This window comes from Vipera berus, assembly GCF_964194415.1.
Source record: "Vipera berus genome assembly, chromosome: 2".
Lineage (NCBI taxonomy): Eukaryota > Metazoa > Chordata > Lepidosauria > Squamata > Viperidae > Vipera > Vipera berus.
Window position 1 is genome coordinate 73706211 of NC_138203.1, and position 23193 is coordinate 73729403.

General features: G+C 38.5%; 1 protein-coding gene across 2 annotated transcripts in view; it reads left to right on the forward strand.

Annotated features, from left to right (window-relative positions):
• Positions 1-23193, forward strand: part of JAK2 (Janus kinase 2) — a 104414-nt gene that overhangs the window by 62337 nt on the left and 18884 nt on the right. For both annotated transcript variants that reach the window (XM_081320851.1, XM_081320852.1), the window contains exons 8-14: positions 7430-7587; positions 9885-9996; positions 11249-11435; positions 15513-15640; positions 16413-16547; positions 17967-18054; positions 21044-21171. In XM_081320851.1, the coding sequence (XP_081176977.1) occupies positions 7430-7587; positions 9885-9996; positions 11249-11435; positions 15513-15640; positions 16413-16547; positions 17967-18054; positions 21044-21171 (936 nt within the window). The remainder of the gene's footprint in view (positions 1-7429; positions 7588-9884; positions 9997-11248; positions 11436-15512; positions 15641-16412; positions 16548-17966; positions 18055-21043; positions 21172-23193) is intronic.

Here is a 23193-nt window from a genome sequence, read left to right on the forward strand (position 1 = left end):
GCTTTTGAAAAACATAACCTTTATTTTCTGCTTGGTTGGCTGGACTGTAATAGATGCCAACAATATTGATTTAAATGAAAAAACTAAAATTTCAATTTTATAGTGTATCAAAGGCCATGTTCAATGATTTTTGATCTGTGTGTGACGCAAAGGTATTCAGTTTGTTTATTCATTGGGTTGAATTCTGTGGCCCATTTAAAAATCTCTACCTAGTAAGAAAGGCACATACTTCAAAAAGATCAGAAGGCCTCAAGAGAGGCTCAAGCAACTGGTAACAGGCAAGTGCATCTGATATTCTTTTTTTTTAATTGAAAAGTTTTAAAATACATTTTGAAAACATAAACTCCCACCCTCCCTCACCCCCCCACTTCCCCTCCCTCCCCCTCCCCCCCGACTTCCCAGAGCTGAATACAGAGTATTAACTTTTTCCAACCTAAGCTAAAATATGCTAACTAACTAAAAAAACACTTTCAATTCTATCGCACTTTAACTCCTCTTAAACATAACTAAATAACTAAATAATAATAACTAACTAATAATACTTCATATAATACTAATACTTATTCATATGCTAAATGAAACTTTTTAGTCCCATATTTATTCTGAATATAATCGATCCATCTTCTCCATTCCAAAATATATCTCTGTTGCGAGTGTTCTTTCAAATATGCTGAAATCTTTGCCATTTCCGCCAGGTTTGAAACTTTTAAAGTCCACTCTTCTATAGTAGGCAGTTCCTCCTTCTTCCAATATTGCGCTACCAAAAGTCTTGCTGCTGTAGTTAAATTCAACATCAATTTAGTATCTATAAGAGTACAATCTGTAATAATACCCAACAGAAATAACTCTGGAGAAAACCTTATCTTTTTCTTAAATATCTTCTGCATGTTCCACCAAATTTTAATCCAAAAAACTTTTAACTTTTTTACAAGTCCACCATATATGATAATAAGTTGCATCATCACAACCACACCTCCAACATTTGGGCTGATAATTCGGATACATACTTGCTAATTTTTTAGGATCTAAATGCCATCTATAAAACATTTTATAAAAATTCTCTCTTAAATTTTGTGCCTGTGTAAATTTTACATTTCTGACCCATATCTTTTCCCAAATATCCATCGTTATGGGCTCCTGAAAATTCTGGGCCCATTTTATCATGCAGTCTTTAACAAGTTCCATTTCTGAATCTATTTCTATCAGTGCATTATATATCCTCCTTATATGCGCTGGACTTTGATCTCTTATTTGTTTAACCAAATTTTCATCAGTTGTCAAAATACCAGCTTTCTGATCTTCCTTCCATCTAGCTTGTAACTGCCCATACTGAAACCAAGTCTGCACTATTTTTTCTTCTTTTAAAATATTAAATGGCTTTAATTGCCATACATTCCTTTCCATTCTAAGAATTTCTTTATACTGTATGTAGTTACATCATGTTTAAATCCCACACTTATATTTTCTATTGCATGTTTAGGTATTGCCCAAATTGGTATTTTATAATTTAACTTATATCGATATTTTTTCCAGACTCGCAACAGGGCATACCTTAATATATGTGTCTTAAAAACATTATCCACCTTCTTATCATACAATAAATATGCATGCCAGCCAAATAATAAATCACATCCCTCAATATTCAATAATCTCCCTTGTGATTAAACCAATCACTAATTGATGATAAAGCAGCAGCCTCATAATATAGTTTAAAATTGGGCATTTTAAGACCACCTCTTTCACGTACATCTTGCATTATCTTAAATTTTACTCTTGGTCTTTTCCCTGCCCAAACAAATTTATTAATACCTTTCTGCCATTCTTCCAAATTTGAATCTTTTTTGAGTATAGGTATCATTTGAAACAAAAATAAAATTTTTGGTAAAACATTCATTTTCACTGCTGCAATTCTTCCCAATAAAGACAGTTGTAATTTTTTCCAACTATCTAACTCTTTTTGTATTTTTAACCATAACAATTCATAATTATTTTTATATAATTTCACATTTGAAGCTGAAAGATATACCCCCAAATATTTACTCTTTTTAACTATTTCAAATCTTGTTAATTTTTCTAGGACTACCTTTTGTTCTGTAGTCATATTTTTAGACAATATTTTAGTTTTTGCGTATTTATCTTAAATCCAGAAACTTTTCCATATAACAATATTATCTCCATCAGGTCTACAACCGACTGAGTCGGTTGACTTAATGTAATAACCAAGTCATCCGCAAACGCTCTCAATCTATAATCTTGATCTTTTATTTTAATTCCCTTAATTTTATTTGAGTCACGTATCTTAATCAATAATATTTCCAGTGTTAGAACAAACAACAAAGGTGACAATGGACAGCCCTGTCTTGTACCCTTTTCAATATTACATGCTTCTGTCAAACTACCATTAATTATTATTTGAGCTGTTTGCTTCTGATGTATTGCTCTAATAGGTTGTAAAAACCTATCCCCAAACTCTATCTTATCTAATACTTTAAATAAAAATTGCCAATTCAATTGATCAAAGGCCTTTTCAGCATCCAAAAAGATCAGCGCTGCGGAGACCTGGTTATTTCTCTCCAAAAATTCCAATAAATCTACAATATGTCTCACATTATTTTTCATTTGTCTACCACTTATAAATCCTGTTTGGTCATCAAGTGCATCTGATATTCTTCATTGAACCTCAGGTTGTGAAATACACTACAGTACAAAATAATACAATTAGCTCATAACAGATGAGACTTGGCTGATTTCAAAGAATTCTTGCCACTCTGTTTCACAGAGTGATGGGCATTGATTGGCCACAAACACGTAATCCAGATGCTCACTGGGAGCAACTAATTTTTTTTTCCAACTCAGAAATGTCAACAGCACCAATTGTAAGCTTTCCACTTTAATGCTTCTTCCTGTTCCTTGCCCAGAAAAGAAGCATACAGAGTTTGCTGATGTTTTCAGGGAGGAGGAAATAACTTCATTGCTTCCTCATAGTGTAGGGGTGTCAAACTGCCGGCCCATGGGCCAAATGCATAACACCAAAACCATGCCCACCCCATTGCTGGCAATGGGAAAAAAGTCACGATACATTGCAATGCGTCACGTGATGTCGCAGGTTTGACACCCATTTTCATGGTGTGTATGACCTTAACATTAACTTGAAACCTGTAGTGGAATCAGTGACTGAAAGGAAGGCAGGAGTTAAGAGATATTCCAGTCTGGACTTTATAGATGGGAGGAAGCATATGAAGACGAACACTTGGGTTTCTATTTGGCTTTCCCATGAGAAAACAGTCTGACAAGATTCTTATGTACAGTGGAGTCAACAAAATAAAGGAACCTCTTGACCTGAATCCTGGAGCCACTTTGATTGTTTGCACCTGGCAAAGCCAGAAGATCAAATCCCAGCTAAGAGACAATATACTATGATTTACTCATTGAGGGAGTTCTTGGTTAATAATCTGAAGGAGGGCTTCATTCACTCTTTTAAATGAGAGATCCTTGGTGCTCTCTGGTTGTTTTCTTTCAGACATTTAATTACCCAAACTAGATAACATTATCAGTGCTAATAAGGAGTGGGGTTTGCTCTCAATTTATATTCTAATGGCTTGCCCTATAAGTGTTGGTGGAAGTAGTCTTAGAGCAGGTGTGTCAAACTCGCAACGTCACATGACATGTCGCAACGTATCATGACTTTTTTCCATTGCCGGCAATGGGGTGGGGTGGTTTCGACATGACGCATCCGGCCCATAGGCCGGCAGTTTGACACCCCTATCTTAGAGGTTCTTTGGGCTGTTTATTGCTAGCTTTTTTGGCAGTTCTTTGATTGGGGTTTTGTTTACCTGATGCTAATCTTGGAGTTAATCTATGCTCATCTGGGTGCTGATTGCTGGAGGGAAGGTGTTTTGGTCTTTTTATCCCCCTTTTGGTTTTTTGATTGCCTCTTTGTATAATATGTAGATATTGTTTATGCCTATGTGTCTACTGATGGCTAATTTGTTGGAGTGGAAGTCTTCTAGAAATTTCATAGCATTTTTGGACTTGGCTTGGTCTAGGATGGTCACAGTTTCCCAATTGAAACTATGGCTAAGTCTGTCCATATGCTGTGAAATTAAAGAGTTTTCATCCTGTCTTCTGACTTCTAGTTGGTTTCCTTGATGCATTCTACCAGTCTTCTGCCTGTTTGTTTTACATAGTGGCTAGGTAACTCCTTTTCTTAGCTGTTCAGACATGCAGACGACTCTGTTCCTTTTGTATTGCACAGAGATGTTTCATTAATTGTGACATTAGGTACTGTTCTCCTTCAAGCTTTGAAAGGGAGGAAATTCTTCTGATATTATGGGTTCTCTCTCTGAGAGGTTGTTTCTCTCAGCTGAAAGAAATTATCATATTTTCAATAAAGATTTGCCTGTGATGAAAGTCGCTTTCCAGCAATAGAAATATTTCTCAGAGGGGACAAATTACCGTATATACTTGAGTATAAGCCGAATTTTTCAGCCCACTTTTTGGGCTGAAAAATTCCACTTCGGCTTATACTCCAGTCAACAAAAAATCTTACCGAGGACTTGTGCGCGGCCGAGGCTTTGGTGCTTCCGGGATCGCGCGCACCTCTCCCAAGCCACCGCAGTCCGAGACCTGCAGGTCTCCGTTCCTCCGCGCCCTGCCTGCCTGCTTCTTTCAGCTGTCTGCCCATCAGCTGTCCATAGGGATGCTGCAAAGCTCTCCTTCTCTAGGCCTTGGACTCCCTCCTGGCTGAAGAGTAGATGAACCAAGCCAGCAAGGAGACAAAATGTTTCTGCAGCTGTTTTTCCTCTGAAGGTTTTTTTTGTTGTTTTTTTTAAAGTAATCTCCGAAGGTTATGCCAGAAAATGGAGGACGCTGGGTCTTTGCAAGCTTTAGCTGTCCGCCTGGCTGCCTGAAGGCCGCCCTTTTCAGGCAGTCTGACAGACAGCTAAAACTTGCAAAGACCCAGCGTCCTCCATTTTCTGGCACAACTTTTAGGGATTTATTATTATTATTCCTACTACTACTATTACTACTACTACTACTTCAGAAGTAAAAAGTTGCAGAAAAAAATTCTCTCCTTACTAGCTTAGTTCCTCTACTCTTCCATCTGGAGCCAAGGTAAGATTTTAAAAAGGGATATTGGTTGGAAGGCAGAGGGAGAGTTTAGTTTTAGCATCTAAAAAAAGGGGGGGGAAATCAGCGAGTACATCCCAACCAGCTTTTTATGTTTTTGTTATTGAAGAAATATGGGGGAGGGGGAGGGGTTCTGGGGTGGGTTGGGGAGGGGATAATATTGTAACTTCAATAAAAATTTTCAATAAAAAAAAAAGAAATATGGCTTTCTGGGGGAAGGTGGGGAGGGCGTTAAGGAAGGAAAGGGTTTTTGGAAGCTCATCCTGAAGCTGCCTTTTGTGCAAGGGGCCTTTTCTCAAAGCCTAGAGAGGCAGCTTTGTTGCCTCCCCGTAGACAGCTGATGGGCGAACACCAAAAGCTCCAAAAGGCTAGGGAACTAGTCCCAGAACACCTTGGTAGGAGGAAGGGCAGAGGCAGAATTGGGAAAGAGGTAAGACAGGGTTTTCCTTCCCAGATGTTTCTCTTTGGCAAGACAGCCAGCTGTGCTGAAGCCCAGTATCTGGGGGTGGGGGAGACCTGAGGCAGGCGGGCTGGTGCTTGCATTAGGCCTCCCAGGATCCCAGAGGCTTGCAGAGCGCGGATCCAGCCTCCGAGGCATGCAGAACGGCGGATCGGCTTATACTCGAGTCAACAACTTTTCCCAGTTTTGGGGGGTGAAATTGGGGGTCTCGGCTTATACTCGAGTCGGCTTATACTCAAGTATATACGGTATCCAATACAGGCAAGCACAGCGCATAGGAATTTGCAACATTAGCAAATGGCACAATCTCTCAACAGCAGCCAGTAGCACTGAAACAGTCACAACTTTCCCAAATTTCATTCCCTTGGGAATAATGTGTCCTGGATTTTGGATGCATTCTGTAAGTTAACCCTTCATCCCTTGGTTCAAAAATTGTTGTCCTGTGATTCACTGTTTCACCCAGTTAAAGGTCATAACAAGTGTTTTAGTAGTATAGATCAGGGGTCCCCAACCGCAAGGCTGCAGCCCACTATTGGGCCATGGCCTATTCAGAACCAGACCGCACAAGTAGTTGGGCAAGTGGCATGCTGGTTCCCCTTTCCTCCCCTCTGCCATGCCGCCAAGCCGTAAAGTTTGGGGACCGCTGGTATAGATGTATCAATACGTTGAGCTAAAGTTTTGCTCTGGATAACTCTTTACTTAGCTTAAATTGGCAGGAGACAGAAGCTTGGATGCCAGATACCGTATTTTTCAGACCATAAGACGCACTTTTTTCCCAAAAGTGTGGGGGGGAAACGAGGGTGCGTCTTATAGTCCGAAGGTGATCCGTATGGCCAACCCCAACCTCTGCAAGTGGAGCACGAATCGGCACGTGCTGAGAAACGCCGATCTCACGCTCCTGCACTCTCCCTCGCTCGGTTTCAGCTTCCCTTGCTACAAGAGAAAGCAGGCTGAAACAGAGTGAGGGAGATTGCCAGGAATGCGAATCGGCTGATCTCGCGCTGCTGCAATCTGCCTCGTTTCAGCCTGCTTTCTCTTGTAGCAAGGGAAGCTGAAACCGAGTGAGGGAGTTTGCAGGAGCGCGAGATCGGCCGATTCGCATTTCTGGCAATCTCCCTCACTCCGTTTCAGCTTGCTTTCTCTTGTAGCAAGGGAAGCTGAAACTGAGCGAGGGAGTTTGCAGGAGCACGAGATCGGCCGATTCGCATTTCTGCCAATCTCCCTCACTCCGTTTCAGCTTGCTTTCTGCAAGAGAAAGCCGGGCTGCAGGGCCACCTCCGCGGGTACTGCTCTAATGCAGAGAGGGAAGGACAAAGAGGGAGGGAAGGCAGGAAGGAAGGAAGGAAGGAAGGAAGGAAGGAAGGAAGGAAGGAAGGAAGGGACAATGGGAGAGGGAGAGAGAGAAAGAGAGGGAGAGAGAGAGAAGGAGAAAGAATTTTTTTCTTGTTTTCCTGCTCTAAAAACTGGGTGCGTCTTATGGTCCGAAAAATACGGTAATTTAGCCCTTTCTATTTACACATATATACACACACAAACATACAGTTGAATTTCTACAAAAGATAAAATAGAAGAAATACAGAAAAAAATAAAAGAAAAGTAGTTTATAAATGCCTAACGCAGAGTGTTAACTATTTGGAAGTAAAGTATGCTGCTCAGTCTTCAATAATGGGCAGCACGCAAATAAAGTAAACAAATTAAATAGCATTATTCAAAAACATAATGTTAAGATAGAAAACTCATGCTTATTCATCTCAGCGCATAGCATTGACTATGCTTTTTTGTAATTTGCATTTTATTACTTTACATTCTCAACCACATTTTTTTCCTTGTCTTTTACAGGAAGCTGAATTTCATTCATTAAAAGATGCACTTTCTTTTGTATCATTAATTGATGGATATTATAGATTAACAGCGGATGCTCATCATTACCTTTGTAAGGAAGTGGCACCTCCTTCAGTTCTTGAAAATATCCAGAGCAATTGCCATGGCCCAATTTCGTAAGTAGTACTTTATTCTGACATTTATTTTGGGAATGGATAACCTTTTGAACTAGAGGCACATCAGATGCTAGGTTAGGCATTTGGGAACACAGGAATCATTGGCACATTAGCCCTGCTCATTTGTACACACAACTTGCCTCCAGGGCTATAGATGCAACATGGACCATATTAAGGAAGAAGCTTCTTTCTGCCTGAGGAAGCAGGTTGAAATAGCTTTGTTCTTGTTTTTGTTGTTACTGCTAGCAATAGAGGAAGTTAAAAAGCAATTTAGTACATCATTAAGTTTTTATCTATGCACACACCAGTTATTTGAATGATTGTTTGAAAATATGGAAAATTGCTAACAAAAAGAAATTACTCTTGGTACAGACTTCTTCTTCCCCTTCCTTTCATAAAGATGAGGAAAAAATATTTCTGAGTAGAAATCAGTGGGGGGATTCAAATAGGTGAACAACCGGTTCTCTGTATGGATGCCACTTCCAGAAGTCCATTCTGGGCCTGGGCAACAAAAAATTAACTACCGGTTTTGCCGAAGTGGTGCGAACCGGCTGAATCCCACCACTGGGATGTATGTGATTCCATATAATATGTCCCGGTTCTGAGCAATTCAATATATTAACATGTTTCAGTTAAGGTAGTGATGAATTATAAAATCAAGTGAAAGTTGCATAGTAAAAAGTTCACTGTAACAATGTCACTCAGAAAATCAGATATTGGTGTCCATTTTTAGGAAATCACATTATCTAGAATGACATAATTTCTTTTTTGGCTTAACTGGAGCACAAATAATTCTCTGAATTGTGTCCTTTATAGTCTGCCAAATTTCTTCAAACCTCTTCTGATGTCCCATTTTATTTTAAAATATATTTAAATTATTTTAATCTCTGTTGTGTCCATCCCATTTTTGTTCTGTCCTAGCCTACATGAGTCCTTGTTATGCTCACAAGGAGAAACCCCTCTTCCAACAAGCAGGCTGGAACTGCAGGAAAAAACAACCCCTTTTATTCTCACAGACCTGAGTCAATATCCAAGGCAAACAAACACAGTCCACAGAAACTCAATCCTTAACACGAACGGTTGCCTTTGGCAACCAGCACCTCCCATAACTTCCCTTTTATTATTCAGCCAAGGTGTGGCTTCCTAATGCCTTCTCCTTTGCCTTTGGAGTCGCCCCATTGCATTCCTCTGTCCTAGTCTCTTTTCTTGCCGGTGTTTTCGGGCATCCTGGATATCTCCCAGCTGTGATTCATCACTGTCCTACTCAGACTCCTAGCACAGCTGTGTCTCAGCCTGAGCACGAATAGAGGGGCCAGGCTCCTTGTCAGACTGTAAGTCTTGGAGCTCCTCAGAGCCTTCCTCTGACTCTGATTTTACTCCAGGCCCCTCCTCCTCCTCTGATTCCTCAGACTCAGCTGCCGGGTCCACTGGCTGGCGAGGAATCACAACAATTTTGTCCTATTCAATTAAAGATAGTCCTCAAAGTACAACCATTCGTTCAGCAACGGTTCAAGGTTATGACGTCCCCAAAGCAATTGCAATTGAAGCACCCCCACAATAACATGATCAGAATTTGAACACTTGGCAGCCTGACCGCACTTAAAACTGCAGGGATGCTTAATTCCCTTCAACTGCCTCCCATCTCTGCCCTTTGGGACAGCCTGTTGGCCTTGCCGCCCTGCCCATGCTGGCCCTGCCACCCTTGTCAGGCTGCATTCGCTGGCCTTGCCAATTGTGCTGTCCACAGCTAACCTTCACCACCTTCTTTTTCCTGCAGCTGCTGCTGAAACACGCCTGGTCTGGCCTTTTGTATGGCAGCGGCTGGCTACGCTAAACCATTTTCCCAAGGCTGCACCTGCCCTTTATCCAAATCATTTGTAACCTTCTTGAAATGTTTTTGAGGTTCACATGGATCCAGCAGGGCCAGAGGAGTGCAGCTGGATTGCTGTTGTTAAGCAATGAGTTAATGTGACGTTACACTTTATAACCACGTTGCTTAGTGCTGGATATCCAGGTCGCAATTGCTATTGTAACTTGAGGACTAGTTGTAAATTTTATTTGGTAGTATTCTGCTGGTGAGAGAACAGGTCAAGGAAATGGGAACTGGTTTTAACAGTTTTTTATTTACTGAAAATATTGTGGAAAGAGTAGTCTTAGATCAAGAGAGAAGAAGAGGAATTGCCATTTCACTGACAGATTCTTTTTGTGAAAAATCTGCTATATCCCAATATATTCTGTAATTCAGAAATGTCAGCTCTTTTTAATACTTTGTTTTTCCTCTTATTTTTTTTAAATAGCATGGACTTTGCAATCAGTAAACTGAAAAAAGCTGGCAATCAAACTGGCTATTATGTTCTTCGTTGCAGTCCAAAAGAGTTTAATAAATACTTTCTTACCTTTGCCGTGCAGGTTAGTATTAATGATCCAGATTTCCAAGTGCTTTGACTACAGTTAAGAGGAGATTTCAGTTCCTTTTATTTTGGATATATATATTTTTATCTATTGCTTTTCTTGACTCTTAAGGGAAAAAAAATCACCTTTTGTTTTCAGAATAACATGATCAGCGTCTCCGTTTTGAGAATAGCATATGTATTTATGAAAATTGGCCACAAATTGGATCAATATTTTTTTAATTTTCCCATTTACTCTCTCTGTTAATTCAAGTGCCAAATAATATTTAAATTTTCAGAGTTTGGTTGTGACTTATATCCATTTGTGTGAATTTGCCAATAGAACAGTAGTTTAGAAAGAGATACAGAAAGCCTCAGGAACTTCTCAGAGGAACTTCTGAAATGGTTTACAAAGATTATCAGTTCTTCAGAAGACACAGCACAATATTTGTTACTCAAGAATAACTTAGCAAGAAGTGATAGGTTTCTTCATTTGTTAAAGTATATTATTCATAAGTATCTGCAATTTAAGAAGTTATGAAAAATTTTGAAGAACATGCTTGATGTTCTCATATATTTAGCCTCATAAGTTGCCAATTTTTGTGTCTTATTGCTATTGTGATATTTCTAAGCAGAGTACAAAGCAATTAGGATGATTCATGTTCAGAGCTTGCTTTATAAAAAAAAATCAAAATGTTTGCTATACAAGTTTATTTTTATATGCTAAAGGAACTCTTAGTAGTACAGTTCAGTTCCTTTGCATTAAACAAAGCTGAAGTGTTGAGCTGTGTCAGTCCTTTGTTCCAGAAAGCTTTATTGTAGATTAAAACAAAATTAGGCTACAATAGATGGCATTTATAGAGCAGATAATATCGACCAGATTTTACACTTTGCATCTTTTAAGTATTAATGTCATAACAGCGGTATATTCAGAGTAAAATTAAAACATAATTTTGTTCCTCCATCAACTTATTTCATTGTTTGTAATGGAGTTTATGTGATGAGCGAAAGTTAGAAAGCTACAAGAAACCAGTAATGAACTAGAATGAACCATGTCCTACCCAGCCATTCCTTTGTCATAAAAACTGTTCTTTTCTGTTCTCCCGGTTATTTTTTTACTTCACTTCCCCACCAAGAATGGCTACAGGACATATTCCTAGTCATGATTGCCAAATTAGAATTATGCATGACATTTGATTAAATTTACACAATTACAAACAAAGGTTTGTTGAATTAAAGCATTGTCCTTAAATTGTCCTTACATTTTGCAGCAAGACAGCATAATTGATTATAAACACTGCATGATAACAAAAAATGAAAATGGAGAATATAATCTCACTGGAACTAGAAAAAGTTTTACCAACCTTGTGGATTTGTTGAATTGTTACCGTACAGAAACTGTCCGATCGGATAAAATGATTTTCCAGTTTACCAGATGCTGCCCTCCAAAGCCAAAAGGTAAGCAATTTGAATTTTATTTGTTGAGGATGATATTATTGTGTGGCCTAACTGAACTAGAGAAATAACTGTCATTTGAGAAAAATTCAAAGGCCTACATTAAACAATAAAAGAGCAGTTTTAACAACATGGTTCTCGTATAGGCATAGGTATACAGACATTCATAGGCACATTCTTCAGATTAGGCAGACAGACATTAGGATTAATAGATAAGATTAGATAGATGAGATGAGATAAAATTAGGATAGATAAGAGGAAAGGAGGAGCAAGGAGCAGTTACTGTCTTTCTCCTTCACTGCAGTGAATATTTTGCCGTGCAGAAGGATGCTTTCTTATCCTCAGGTTTAGTTTCACGTTCTAATGAATAAAGTATCTTTTCCATTTTTGTTGTTACGTCCAAGTGTTGTAGGTTTTTTCCTGTTTGTATTAAAATATATTTCTCTTCATTTGTAGCTTGGCTGATTAAGTCATTTTCATCTAATTTATGTTCAGTTATCTGATTTGCTTGTTCATTCTTTACCATCATTTTCTGAGTGTTTTTTGATTGTGACTTTAGATTAGAAATGTACTCATTTATGTCGTCAAAGTTGTGTTTGATCTCCTCGTGGTTTAAAGCTATTGTCATTTATGTCTGTCATAGCATTACATACATTTCCTCCTGGAAAGTATTTTGTCTTGTCTTGAAAAGATGCTTCTCGGGGTCTTTGATATTCTAGGCTAGGTCCTTCAGGAGTAAGTATTAAATGTGGTTTTCTGTCATTTTTTGATAAGTATGCCATATCCATGTTATCTCCTCCTTTCAAATAATCCTTCATCAGTGCCATAGTCTCTATAATTAGCCTTGTCAAACCAGCCAAAACTCAAAATCCAAACAGCCCAATTTTATATAGTTCTTATTTTTATATGTAGTTTTTATAATCTACTGTATTTCCAATTGTCAAGGCATCAGTAAAATCAGTATTTTATAACAGTTCTTTCATTCAGGGATCAGTTGTCAACCTGTCAAAATTGCAGTTCAATATATTTAGCCACCTTGAATCCTTTCTGTAAGTTCCCCCCTAAAAGATTAGCCAAGAGTCAAAGTTTTTCTTTTTCTGTAAACAATTCTTGAGTTTAGACAACAGCCAAGATGCTGTTCAAAATACTGAAGCTCCATTTTGCTGCCACCTCCCCCGCTGACGGATATAATTGGATCTTCTGAGATTTAGGAATGATTTCATTCTCAGTCTAGATTAAGTTCCACATTCTTGCAGTAAAACCTATATGCTCCACTCATTGTCCAGAATGCATGGTACAAGTGATATTTGTGTACACATATTTGTGTTTTTGTGATACATTGGGATTAGGATAAAGAGGAAAGTAATGAAAGAAAAATGTAAGTTGCTAACCCTAAAAATGTAGGAAATGTTTAAATCATTCCATCCTTCACTAGAGGATTCTAAAATCTGTTTGAATTTAACAAATGGCTCATTCTGTACACTGTTTTACAAACTTAGCTTTGGAGCTGCTGTGCTCTGGACACTTTGAAAATGTTGATGTGTGTACTGTAGTTTGACTCTGGAACCAGTCCCAGCTAGCACAGATAGAGCAGCTGGCATTAGAATTTGTGTTCCCTTTGTGGCTCTTTTGAGAAAGGAGACAGGTTTTCCTTGAATCCTCTACCAGGATTCTGTATGGTTTCTGTGCTACACAAGAATTGTGGAGACAGGCAGAAAATTGAGAAAAAATAAAGAGCTAGTAAAGTAATTTTAGTAGCAGGGCTTCCTAATTTAAGCTGCTCTTCTGTGTGCCTTATCATTTGTACTGTGGCTATGACAGGAGTGGCAGATGTCTTTTCTGTCAGAGAAAATGCAAGCAAATGCTATGTTGTATTTTGTAGTTGGAAGTGGAGATGCAGTACATGTAGTTCTCAACTTACAGCAATTCTTTTAGTAACCATTCAAAGTTAAAACAGCAATGAAAAAAGTGACTTATGACCATTTTTCACACTTATGAACTTTGGAACATCCCCATGGTCATGTGATTTACATTGAGATGCTTGACATATTTATGACCATTGCAGTGTCCTGGGGTCATGATATCATCTTTTGTGACCTACTGACAAGCAAGGTCGATGAGGAAGCCAGATTCACTTAACGACCGTGTTACTAATTTAACAACTACAGTGATTCACTTAACAAATGTAGCAAGAAAAGTCATGAAATTGGGCAAAACTCACTTAAGAAATTTCTCACTTAGCAGCATAAATTCTGGACTCCATTGTGGTCATATGTTGAGGACTACCTGTATTATTTGAGTTAAAGAAGTATGATAGCCAATCCAATGAAATATCCTACATGATCACAAACTCAAGTTATTTGAAACTTGAGGGTGCAACATGTGATACACGATGGATATATCTTAGATGTTCATGCAATTTTCCTTTAATGCTACACCATTCCTATTTTGCTCAGAAATGTTCCTTAATGTTATGGTTAGATAAAGCGTAACAAGATACTTTATTTATTTATTTATTTATTTATTTATTTATTTATTTATTTATTTATTTAGTTACATTTATATACCGCCCTTTCCCTGAGGACTCAGGGCGGTTTACAGGGAATTAAAAAAAAATCCAACATACAAAAGTTAAAACCAAATTAAAAAATATTAAATTGACCCTGTACACATTAAAAACCCCAATTAAAAATTTCTCCTCAGCCTGGGCCCTAGAGCTCAAAGAGCCAGGTCTTCAGGCCCCGGCGGAATGATCGGAGGTCGGGGGCAGTTCTCAGCTCCACCGGCAGCTGGTTCCAGAGGGCAGGCGCTCCCACTGAGAAGGCCCTATCCCTGGGTGTCACCCGCCGGCAATCTCTCACCGGCGGAACCCTGAGCAGACCCTCCCTGTGGGAGCGCACTGGGCGAAGGACGTTTGATGCCGGCAGCAGGTGTTCCCTCAAATAACCCGGACCCAGGCCATGTAGGGCTTTATAGGTAATAACCAGCACCTTGAATTTCACCCGGAGGGCAACCGGAAGCCAATGCAGCTCGTGGAGTGGAGGTGTTACATGGGAGTATCGGGAAACCCCCATTACAACTCGCGCGGCCGCATTCTGCACCAGTTGAAGCCTCCGAGTGGTCTTCAAGGGCAGCCCCATGTAGAGAGCGTTACAGTAGTCCAAACGGGAGGTCACAAGCGCATGAGTAACTGTGCATAGGGCGTCTCGGTCCAGATAGGGACACAACTGGCGCACCAGGCGAACCTGTGCAAAAGCCCCCCTGGTCACGGCTCCTATATGGTCTTCAAAATTGAGCCGTGAATCCAGGAGGACGCCCAGGTTGCGAGCCCTATCAACGGGGGGTAACACCTCACCCCCCATCATTAAGGATGGAATAACTTGGTTAACCCGAGATGCCGATATGCACAGCCACTCAGTCTTGGCGGGATTGAGACGAAGCCTGTTTCTCCCCATCCAGACCTGAACCGCCTCCAGGCACCGGGACATCACGGAGAGAGCATCACTGGGTTGGTTCGGGGTGGAAAGAAAAAGTTGGGTATCATCAGCGTACTGGTGATACCCCACCCCAAAACCACGAATGATCTCGCCCAGCGGCTTCATATAGATGTTGAACAGGAGGGGCGAGAGAACCGACCCCTGAGGAACTCCACAAATGAGAGACCTCAGGGCGGATCTCTGCCCTCCTGTCAACACCGACTGCGAGCGGCCCTGGAGGTAGGAGGAGAACCACCGTAAAACGGTGCCTCCCACTCCCAGCCCCCTGAGACGCCGCAGCAAGATACCATGGTCGATGGTATCGAACGCCGCTGAGAGATCTTAATAGGACCAGGACAGAGGAACAACCCCTGTCCCTAGCCCTCCAGAGATCATTCACCAGCGTGACCAATGCCGTCTCCGTGCATAAAAATACAAATAATTGTATTTTTATTCCATCTTCTTTCCCCATTTTTGATCACACAGCAGGGAGGGGAAATTAGGTTGAGAGTTGCAGCAAGGACCCCACAATTACCTAGTTTTATTAATCAGAATTTACATAGGAAGCTTCATGGCTGAGTGCACTCTTTTTTACTTCTTGCAGATAAGTCCAACCTTCTTGTCTTCAGGAGCAATGGAGATTCTGACATGCCAACATCGCCTACCTTGCAGAGACATAATAATGTCAATCAGATGGTTTTTCACAAAATTCGGAATGAAGATCTTATCTTTGTAAGATTAATACACTAGTACCCTTGTTTTATCAACACCTTGAAATTAAGTTCAATTAATTTAAATATGATTAGGCTGTGTGCATTTACCAAAAGCTGGATATTTATAATGATAAAAGCATATAAATATAAGATGTAAGATTTCCCTTCATTATTCATTGAAAATTGTTTTTCATTTATTATGTAAGTACATTCATTGAGATAGGATGTGTTATTTCCTTTTTAACATAGATTTGTGCTTTTATTAAGATAAAGATGAGCTCTTAAGCTGTTATTGTTACAGCCTTTCCATCCTCAGGTTATAGTTCTTTAGTATTAAAATATGAGGCTATTTAACTTGGTGTCTAAAAACATCTCTGTGCTCCAAAGCAGAGTTCCTCAACCTTTCCAACTTTGTGGACTGGAGTGGGGGGAGGGGATGGTTTTGCACAAGCAGTGGGCGAGCTCGCATGCACAGCTCCATTTGTGCAAGTGTCAGGCACATGCACCCCCACTCATGCAAATGGACTGCACATGTGCTCACCCACTGCTTGCGCAAGTAGGGATGTGTGTGTGTGTGTGTGCGCGCACTCATCACTTCTGCGGTCTGGTTCTAAACAGCTCAGGGCCTAGTAGTGGGCCGCGGCCTGGGGGTTGGGGACCCCTGCTCCAAAGAAACCTTATATCTGTTTGGTTTTTTTACTTTTTACATGTTTTATTGTTTTTCATGTCGTTTAATTAACCTTTTCCTTTAATCTCAAATTTTGGGTGGTTTGTTTCTGTTTTTTGGGTAGAATGAAAGCCTTGGGCAAGGCACCTTCACTAAAATTTTCAAAGGAGTAAGGAAAGAAGTTGGAGACTATGGTAAATTGTATCAGACTGAAGTCTTGCTGAAAGTTCTGGATAAAACGCACAGACACTACTCCGAGGTTTGTTTATTAATTTAAAAAGTCCTATTAATATTAATTAAAAGACACTACTTTTTAATTACTAGATATGATAATGATTTGAAATAATACAGAATGAAACAATAAAAACATTAAAAAGCATCACAACTGAAAGGAGCAACCAAAATGCAAGTCAAATTTATCTGTTGATAGCCATTTCTTAGTTAAATAAACCTGATGAATTTTCCTTTGTTGAAAAGTATGCAAAGTTACTCACATTTTAGATATACAGTAGGATTTTGACTATCCAAGAGACTAAAGTTTATCTGAGTGGCAGGCAGCTTTTCTTCTTTTTTATTCTCCCACGAATGGTTTAGCAAAACAATTTATACAAAATATACACTTCCATTTTCCTAAGATAATGAAGTTGCGGATTTTCAGCTTTTCAATGCAGAATTGAGATTGGCTTAGAGATTGTACTAAAATATTGCATCTACTCTAAATGAATATACTTTAATGTATGTACTTTAATAAATTAATGTCATGATTTCAGAAGAATAAAATCTTCGACTTATCTTCCAGTCTTTCTCATGGTAGTGCAGACTGGTTTGTTGTTTATTGCTGGCTAGGAGTTCTGATAAATTCTGATATTATGAAGTTGATTATTCCATGAAAAATTTTTAAGAGGTATGTCTATAATAATTAGGAATTAAGATGATTCTACACCATCAGCAGTTAGGTAAACAAACTGTCAGCTTTTCCCATGCCTTCTGAATGAATTTGATAATATGATACAACTGATAAAAGTTCTCTATGAAGTTTTGTCTCTGACTATAAAAAAAAATTCTGTACCTTGGATTTCAAAAGTAATTTCCTAGTGACTCATTTGTTAATTGTTCCCATCTTTGTTTTGTTGAATTTTATTTCTACATATCAAATATTGTCATCTATTACAACCCAATATGAAGAGCATTCAGATGCTCATCACAGATTTACCTCTTGTCAGTAAATCAACACTGTTGCCAGTCCTCCCAGGTGAAACCAGAGAGAAAATACAACAGTATGAACTAATTCTATTTTAATTAACAGAATTTTGCAAGTCTGAAAGGACAAACTTCCCACTGCCACTTGAACCATTAGGGTGGCTACTTTCTTTCTCTGACTATTAAGCCACTGGAGGTTTCTACCTCTCTTGTCTGGTTGTTTCCTGGGTAACATCTCATCCCTTCATTACCCAAGCCCATTGACACAGTCCATTACATCTACTATTAAAATACTTATTCACGGTGGCAAATGAATTCTTAAAAAAACACACACAAGACCAGTCCTGCAGAATTAATTGTGCAACAAGTAGAAGTAGCAGAAGACGGAATGAAGGGGTGTGACAATATAACTGGATTAATTCCAACCAGTTCTGTTCTTACTTTGACTTACTTTTTGATTGTTATCTTTTTCTTGCAGTCTTTCTTTGAAGCAGCAAGCATGATGAGTCAGCTTTCTTACAAACATTTAGTATTAAATTATGGAGTTTGTGTCTGTGGAGAAGAAAGTGAGTAAATCCAGTTAATGGTTTGTACTCTGATTAGAGTTTTTTTCCAGAAGTCTTACTATAGTAGAGATACAGTAGTTGAATAACGAATAAGGGTAAAAACATGAAGTAGTGAAGGTTTTACTCTAACCACATTTGTGTAAAACAGTTATGCTTTTTCTTGAAAACAGAAAAATCCTGTGAAGTCTTTGGAGCTCTCTGAGCTTGATTGCTTTCTTACAGATATTTCATTACCAAAGTAGGTAACATCTCAGTGCTAGCATCTCAGTGCTAGCTAATTTGGTAATGGAACATCTGCAGGAAAACAACCAAGCTGAGCTGCAAATGTTCTTTTCTATTAGTGCAGGAGTGTCAAACTGTTGGCCTGCAGGCCGGATGCATCATGGTGAAACTGCGCCCACCCCATTGCCGGCAATGGAAAAAAAGTGATATGTCGTGACATGTCATGTGATGTTGCAAGTTTCACACCCCTGTATTAGTACGTAAGAATCCTGCTGGGTCAGATCAACAGTTCACTTACTTTAGTAACAGAACCAACTTGAATCTTTCAAGACGATCACAAGTGTAAGTTGGTAACCGACCACCTCTATACCAGTAGCAGCTGGGTTTCAAAGAACACAATCTGTGATCAGTAGTCTTTGATAGCTTCTCCCTTTAGTTGCCCAATCTCCTTTTAAAACTTTTTAAATTAGTGGTCCTCATTATACCTAGGGCTTATTTTGTCATAGAACACCCAGAATGGAGTTCCGGCACTTTTTTTTTTTTTACAAAAGCACTGATTACACCAGAAAACAATGAATTCTGATATAATGACTATTATGTGTTTTGAAAGTGTGTATATGTGTGTGAAACTTATTTTTGATTAAAGCGCTTTTTAATGTCTTTTTGCTTCAGATTGACATTCATTTTTTTCATTAAAAAAATTGAACAATCTAAGAAAATAACTTTGCATCATATCCACATGATGGCCCATTATTAAAATCTCTTAATCATCATCTTATCCATCAAAACAACTTTGAATTGCAATATTTCATGGCTACTTTTATGCCCGTATGAAAATCAGAGCAGATCTGGATATTTTGATTATTTTGTTCCTTAGACTGAAATCTTGAGATGGACTGCTCCTGAGACTTATCAGAAGATAATAAAACTGTGTGTCCCACCAGCCAGAACTTTCAAGGGTAGAATGTCAGTTCTCTGAAGAATCACCTGCCTTCAAGGCAAGAGGGTATTGGGTAAAGAGTTCATTAAATCGTAGGAAGGGTAGAAAGAAGCACCAAAAATTGACCCACAGTGAACATTAACAGGAAATTACAATTCAGGATGGCAGAACTCAAACATCTGTTGTGGTAGTTCCTGTTGAGTATGGAATAAAGAGTCTTGTGCTGCCTGTATGTTGGAGAACCTTGAGCTAATACCAGTTTAGTGAAATTATGCCAAATCAAAATCTGGGAAATTCTGGCAGGATCGTCTCAGTGAATACATTCATTTATTTATTTATTTATTTATTTATTTGTTCTTATATACCGCCCTTCTCCCGAGGGACTCGGGGCGGTGTACAGAGTAAGGTAGGTATACAGATTGAACAATAGTGAAAAACAATAGTAAAAACAACTGAGACCCCAAGAGCTATCAGGCCAGGCCGGACTGCTGGAACAGGTAAGTTTTTAAATCGCGCCGGAAGGTGCGGAGGTCGGGGGCCATCCGGATTTCGGTAGGCAAGCAGTTCAAGAGGGCTGGCGCACCCACTGAGAATGCCCTCCCTAGAAGCTTGTGGCTAAATTGGTCTGAAGTTGTAGTTCACCTTTGCTTATCTAGAATGCTTGATCAAACACTTTTTGCATCTGCCTCTTTGTATTTGGTATTGTGGGGAAAAATTTCTGCTTAGCTCTGTGAGTCAGCAAAAGGAAAATCACATCTTCCAGTAATGTCTAGTAAATAGATAGAGATGAGGTCATTTTGCTGTAATTCAGGTGGTTTAGCTGGCAAAGTACTAGAAAAGATTTGTTTATTATCTAAACTGATGAAAAAGTAATTAGTGCTTACCTGAATTTAATCTTGCACACATTTGACATCAGCTTGTGTTGTTATTAATACTGTCCCCAACTTTTCAGAGACATGATAGACTTTGAGAAATTAATGAAATACTGTGCTTTATGTATTCCATAGCATACAGTCATATTAAGTACAGGTAGTTCTCAACTTGCAACCATTCATTTAGCAATTGTTCAAAGTTACAATGGCATTGAAAAAAGTGACTTATGACTAGTCCTCACATTTACAACCGTTGCAGCATCCCCACGTTCGTGTGATTAGGTGCTTGGCAACCGACAAGCATTTATGATGGTTGCAGCATCCTGGGGTCATATGATCGCCATTTGTGATCTTCCCAGCCAGCCTTCAACAAGCAAAGTAAATCGATAGGCCTGTTCACTTAACAACTGCCTGTTTATTTAACAACTGCAGTGATTCGTTTAACAATGGTGCAAAAAGGTTGTAAAATCAGGCATAACTCACTTAAGAACCACCTTGCTTAGCAATGGAAATTCTAGTCTCAGTTGTGGTTGTAAGTTGAGGACTATCTATACATGTATTTAATAATGCTCCTGTGTGTAGTTATTTTGTCTAGTAAGAATATGAATATGGTAAAAATATGAAAGCAGTTTTATAATCTCTGTTCTATTTCCAAGAACTACGGTATTTAGCATTAATTATTCTAAGGCAGGGATGTCAAACTCGCAAAATCATGTGATGTGTCGCAATGTATCGCGACATTTTTGCCATTGCTGGCAATGGGGTGGGCGCAGTTTGTTTATGATGCATCCAGTCCACGGGCCAGCAGTTTGACACCCCTGGTCTAAGGAGTAAGAGATTTAGTTACGTACTTTACAGTGTATACCGTTGTACATAAGAAAATTAACCAGTGTGGTAATTAAAAGTTACTGTTTGAATTCCATTGTATTAAAAATTATTATATATTTTTTGTCAGATATTCTGGTCCAGGAGTATGTAAAATTTGGATCATTGGATACTTACTTGAAGAAAAATAAAACTTCTATAAATATATTGTGGAAATTAGAAGTTGCAAAACAACTAGCAATGGCAATGCATTTTCTGGTAAGTTCGTTTTAATTTTTTGGTATTGGTAAAAATTATTTCATTCAGGGTAGTTCTGGCTTTAGGTTATAATTAGCCATTTTCATAAACTTTTCATAGTTGAGATATTATTTAGTTATTTATAATTAAATGTGTATTTTTTCATAATTTGTTGCTAACAAACATGCAGGAAACTGCTTTTTCTATGATGAGATATTGGAGTTATGCAGGCCTACCAGTGATTGGAGAATGGTGGTAATTTATCTTTTGAAAACTATGTATTAGTTTGTTTTAGGGCAAATTGTATATTGGGTCAACTTCACCAAGCTATGATCTTTAGGGTCGTGTTTTCTGTTTCCCTGTTTTCTAACCTTTATACACCACTGAATGTTTCTATCATGTCCAGGTGAAGGATTTTCACATCAGCACACTGCATAAATGCACTATATTAAGCCTGAATTGAAATCTTTCTTGTAGCCTATAGCAAGAAGGGGCCAATTGAGAATTCAAAATAAATCACAGTTTTTTTAGATGTAGTGCATATTAATCAGGCAGTGCAACACAGAGTGCAACCAGTTGTCTCCTAAATACCTTCCATGCTCTCTGCTAAATTAAATGACGCAGTTCCGGACTTCCGGTTCCTGTTTTCCGGCAAGCAGTCTGAAGATTCGGAATGCCGAACTCTTCGGCTGAAATTTCTTTTTGTTGGGGACCCTAAGGGGCCAGAACCCACCCTGAAGGGGTGGAATGAAGGAAGGAAATCCCAGGGACTTAGGAGAGACGGCGGTCTCCCCGAACGGTCCAGGAGAAGCCTCCCAGAAACCAACAGAAGAAAAGGCTGGCTAACTCCATTGTCCAGTCATAGGTGAAAACAACGGAAGTCATAAGCTTTAAACTAAACGGATTTTAAACAGCATGCTTGAATCTGGGTAAGAATATTGATTTTCTCTATCCTACCTATTTTCCTGAAGAAGAAAGTCCCAAAAATAAGAGATCTCCAGAAAAAAAAAGGAGGGGGATTTTACTCCCTCCTTTTGGTTACCGGAAGCGGTGAAACTTACCCTTTATAGAGAAAAAAGACTAGAAAAACCTGAAAAATGAGCAAATGCTGACACCTACTGGTGGGTGAGGATTCTTTTTTTCTCTGACCCTCAAAGTTCTTAGAAAATGCAGCTGTGTAAACAAAGTGAGAGTAACAAATCTGAAGCAATGAATACTTTACAAAAGAAAACATATGATAAGTGTCAACAATTTCAAAGGACAATGATTTTAAACTACAAAGAAATACAGAACAACCTTGAGAGTATGAATCAACTTATCTCCAACTTAATTTCACTCCAAGAAATTTCCCAGGAAAATACAGTAGAGTTGACTGAACATAATTCTGAGGATAGAGAGTTAAAGATGGAACCATATAAAATAAAAAATCATGATTTAATTCAAATGGGAAATATTTCAACACGTCCAAGCAACTTTGAAGATAAGGAAAAGAATGAGAAAAAATACTTTACAGGGAAACTAATGATGCAGCAATACATACTGATTAAGAAAGGCAATGGCCAGAGAAAAAAGATTAAAATGGAAATCGAGGAAATAGATGATGGGACTTATCAGAGAGAATACTTAAAAAAGAAACATTTGTTTGAATATGGCTAAAAATGGAAAAACTTTGGAATATATTACTCTTAGAGAGATTTTTTTTCTTCTTTTTGTTAACAAATACAATAAGAAACGTTTGTTTGAATATGGCTAAAGAAATGGAAAAACTTTGAAATACATTACTTTTAGAGGGATGATTTTTTTAATTAATACAATATGTTTTTTTCCTTTTCCTTTCTGTAAAAAAAAGTTGGAATGATTTAAATAAAGCAAACATTTTAGTTATTTAAATGTGAGGATAAGAAAAGCATAAAAATGTGTTTTGAATGAGAGTTAAAGGATTAGATGATTAGATCTACTGAATGGAATGCTTAAAGTTTAAATAAATACATTCTCAGCTATGGTCAAAAAGAATTAGATTGAGGGAATAAATATATATTACAT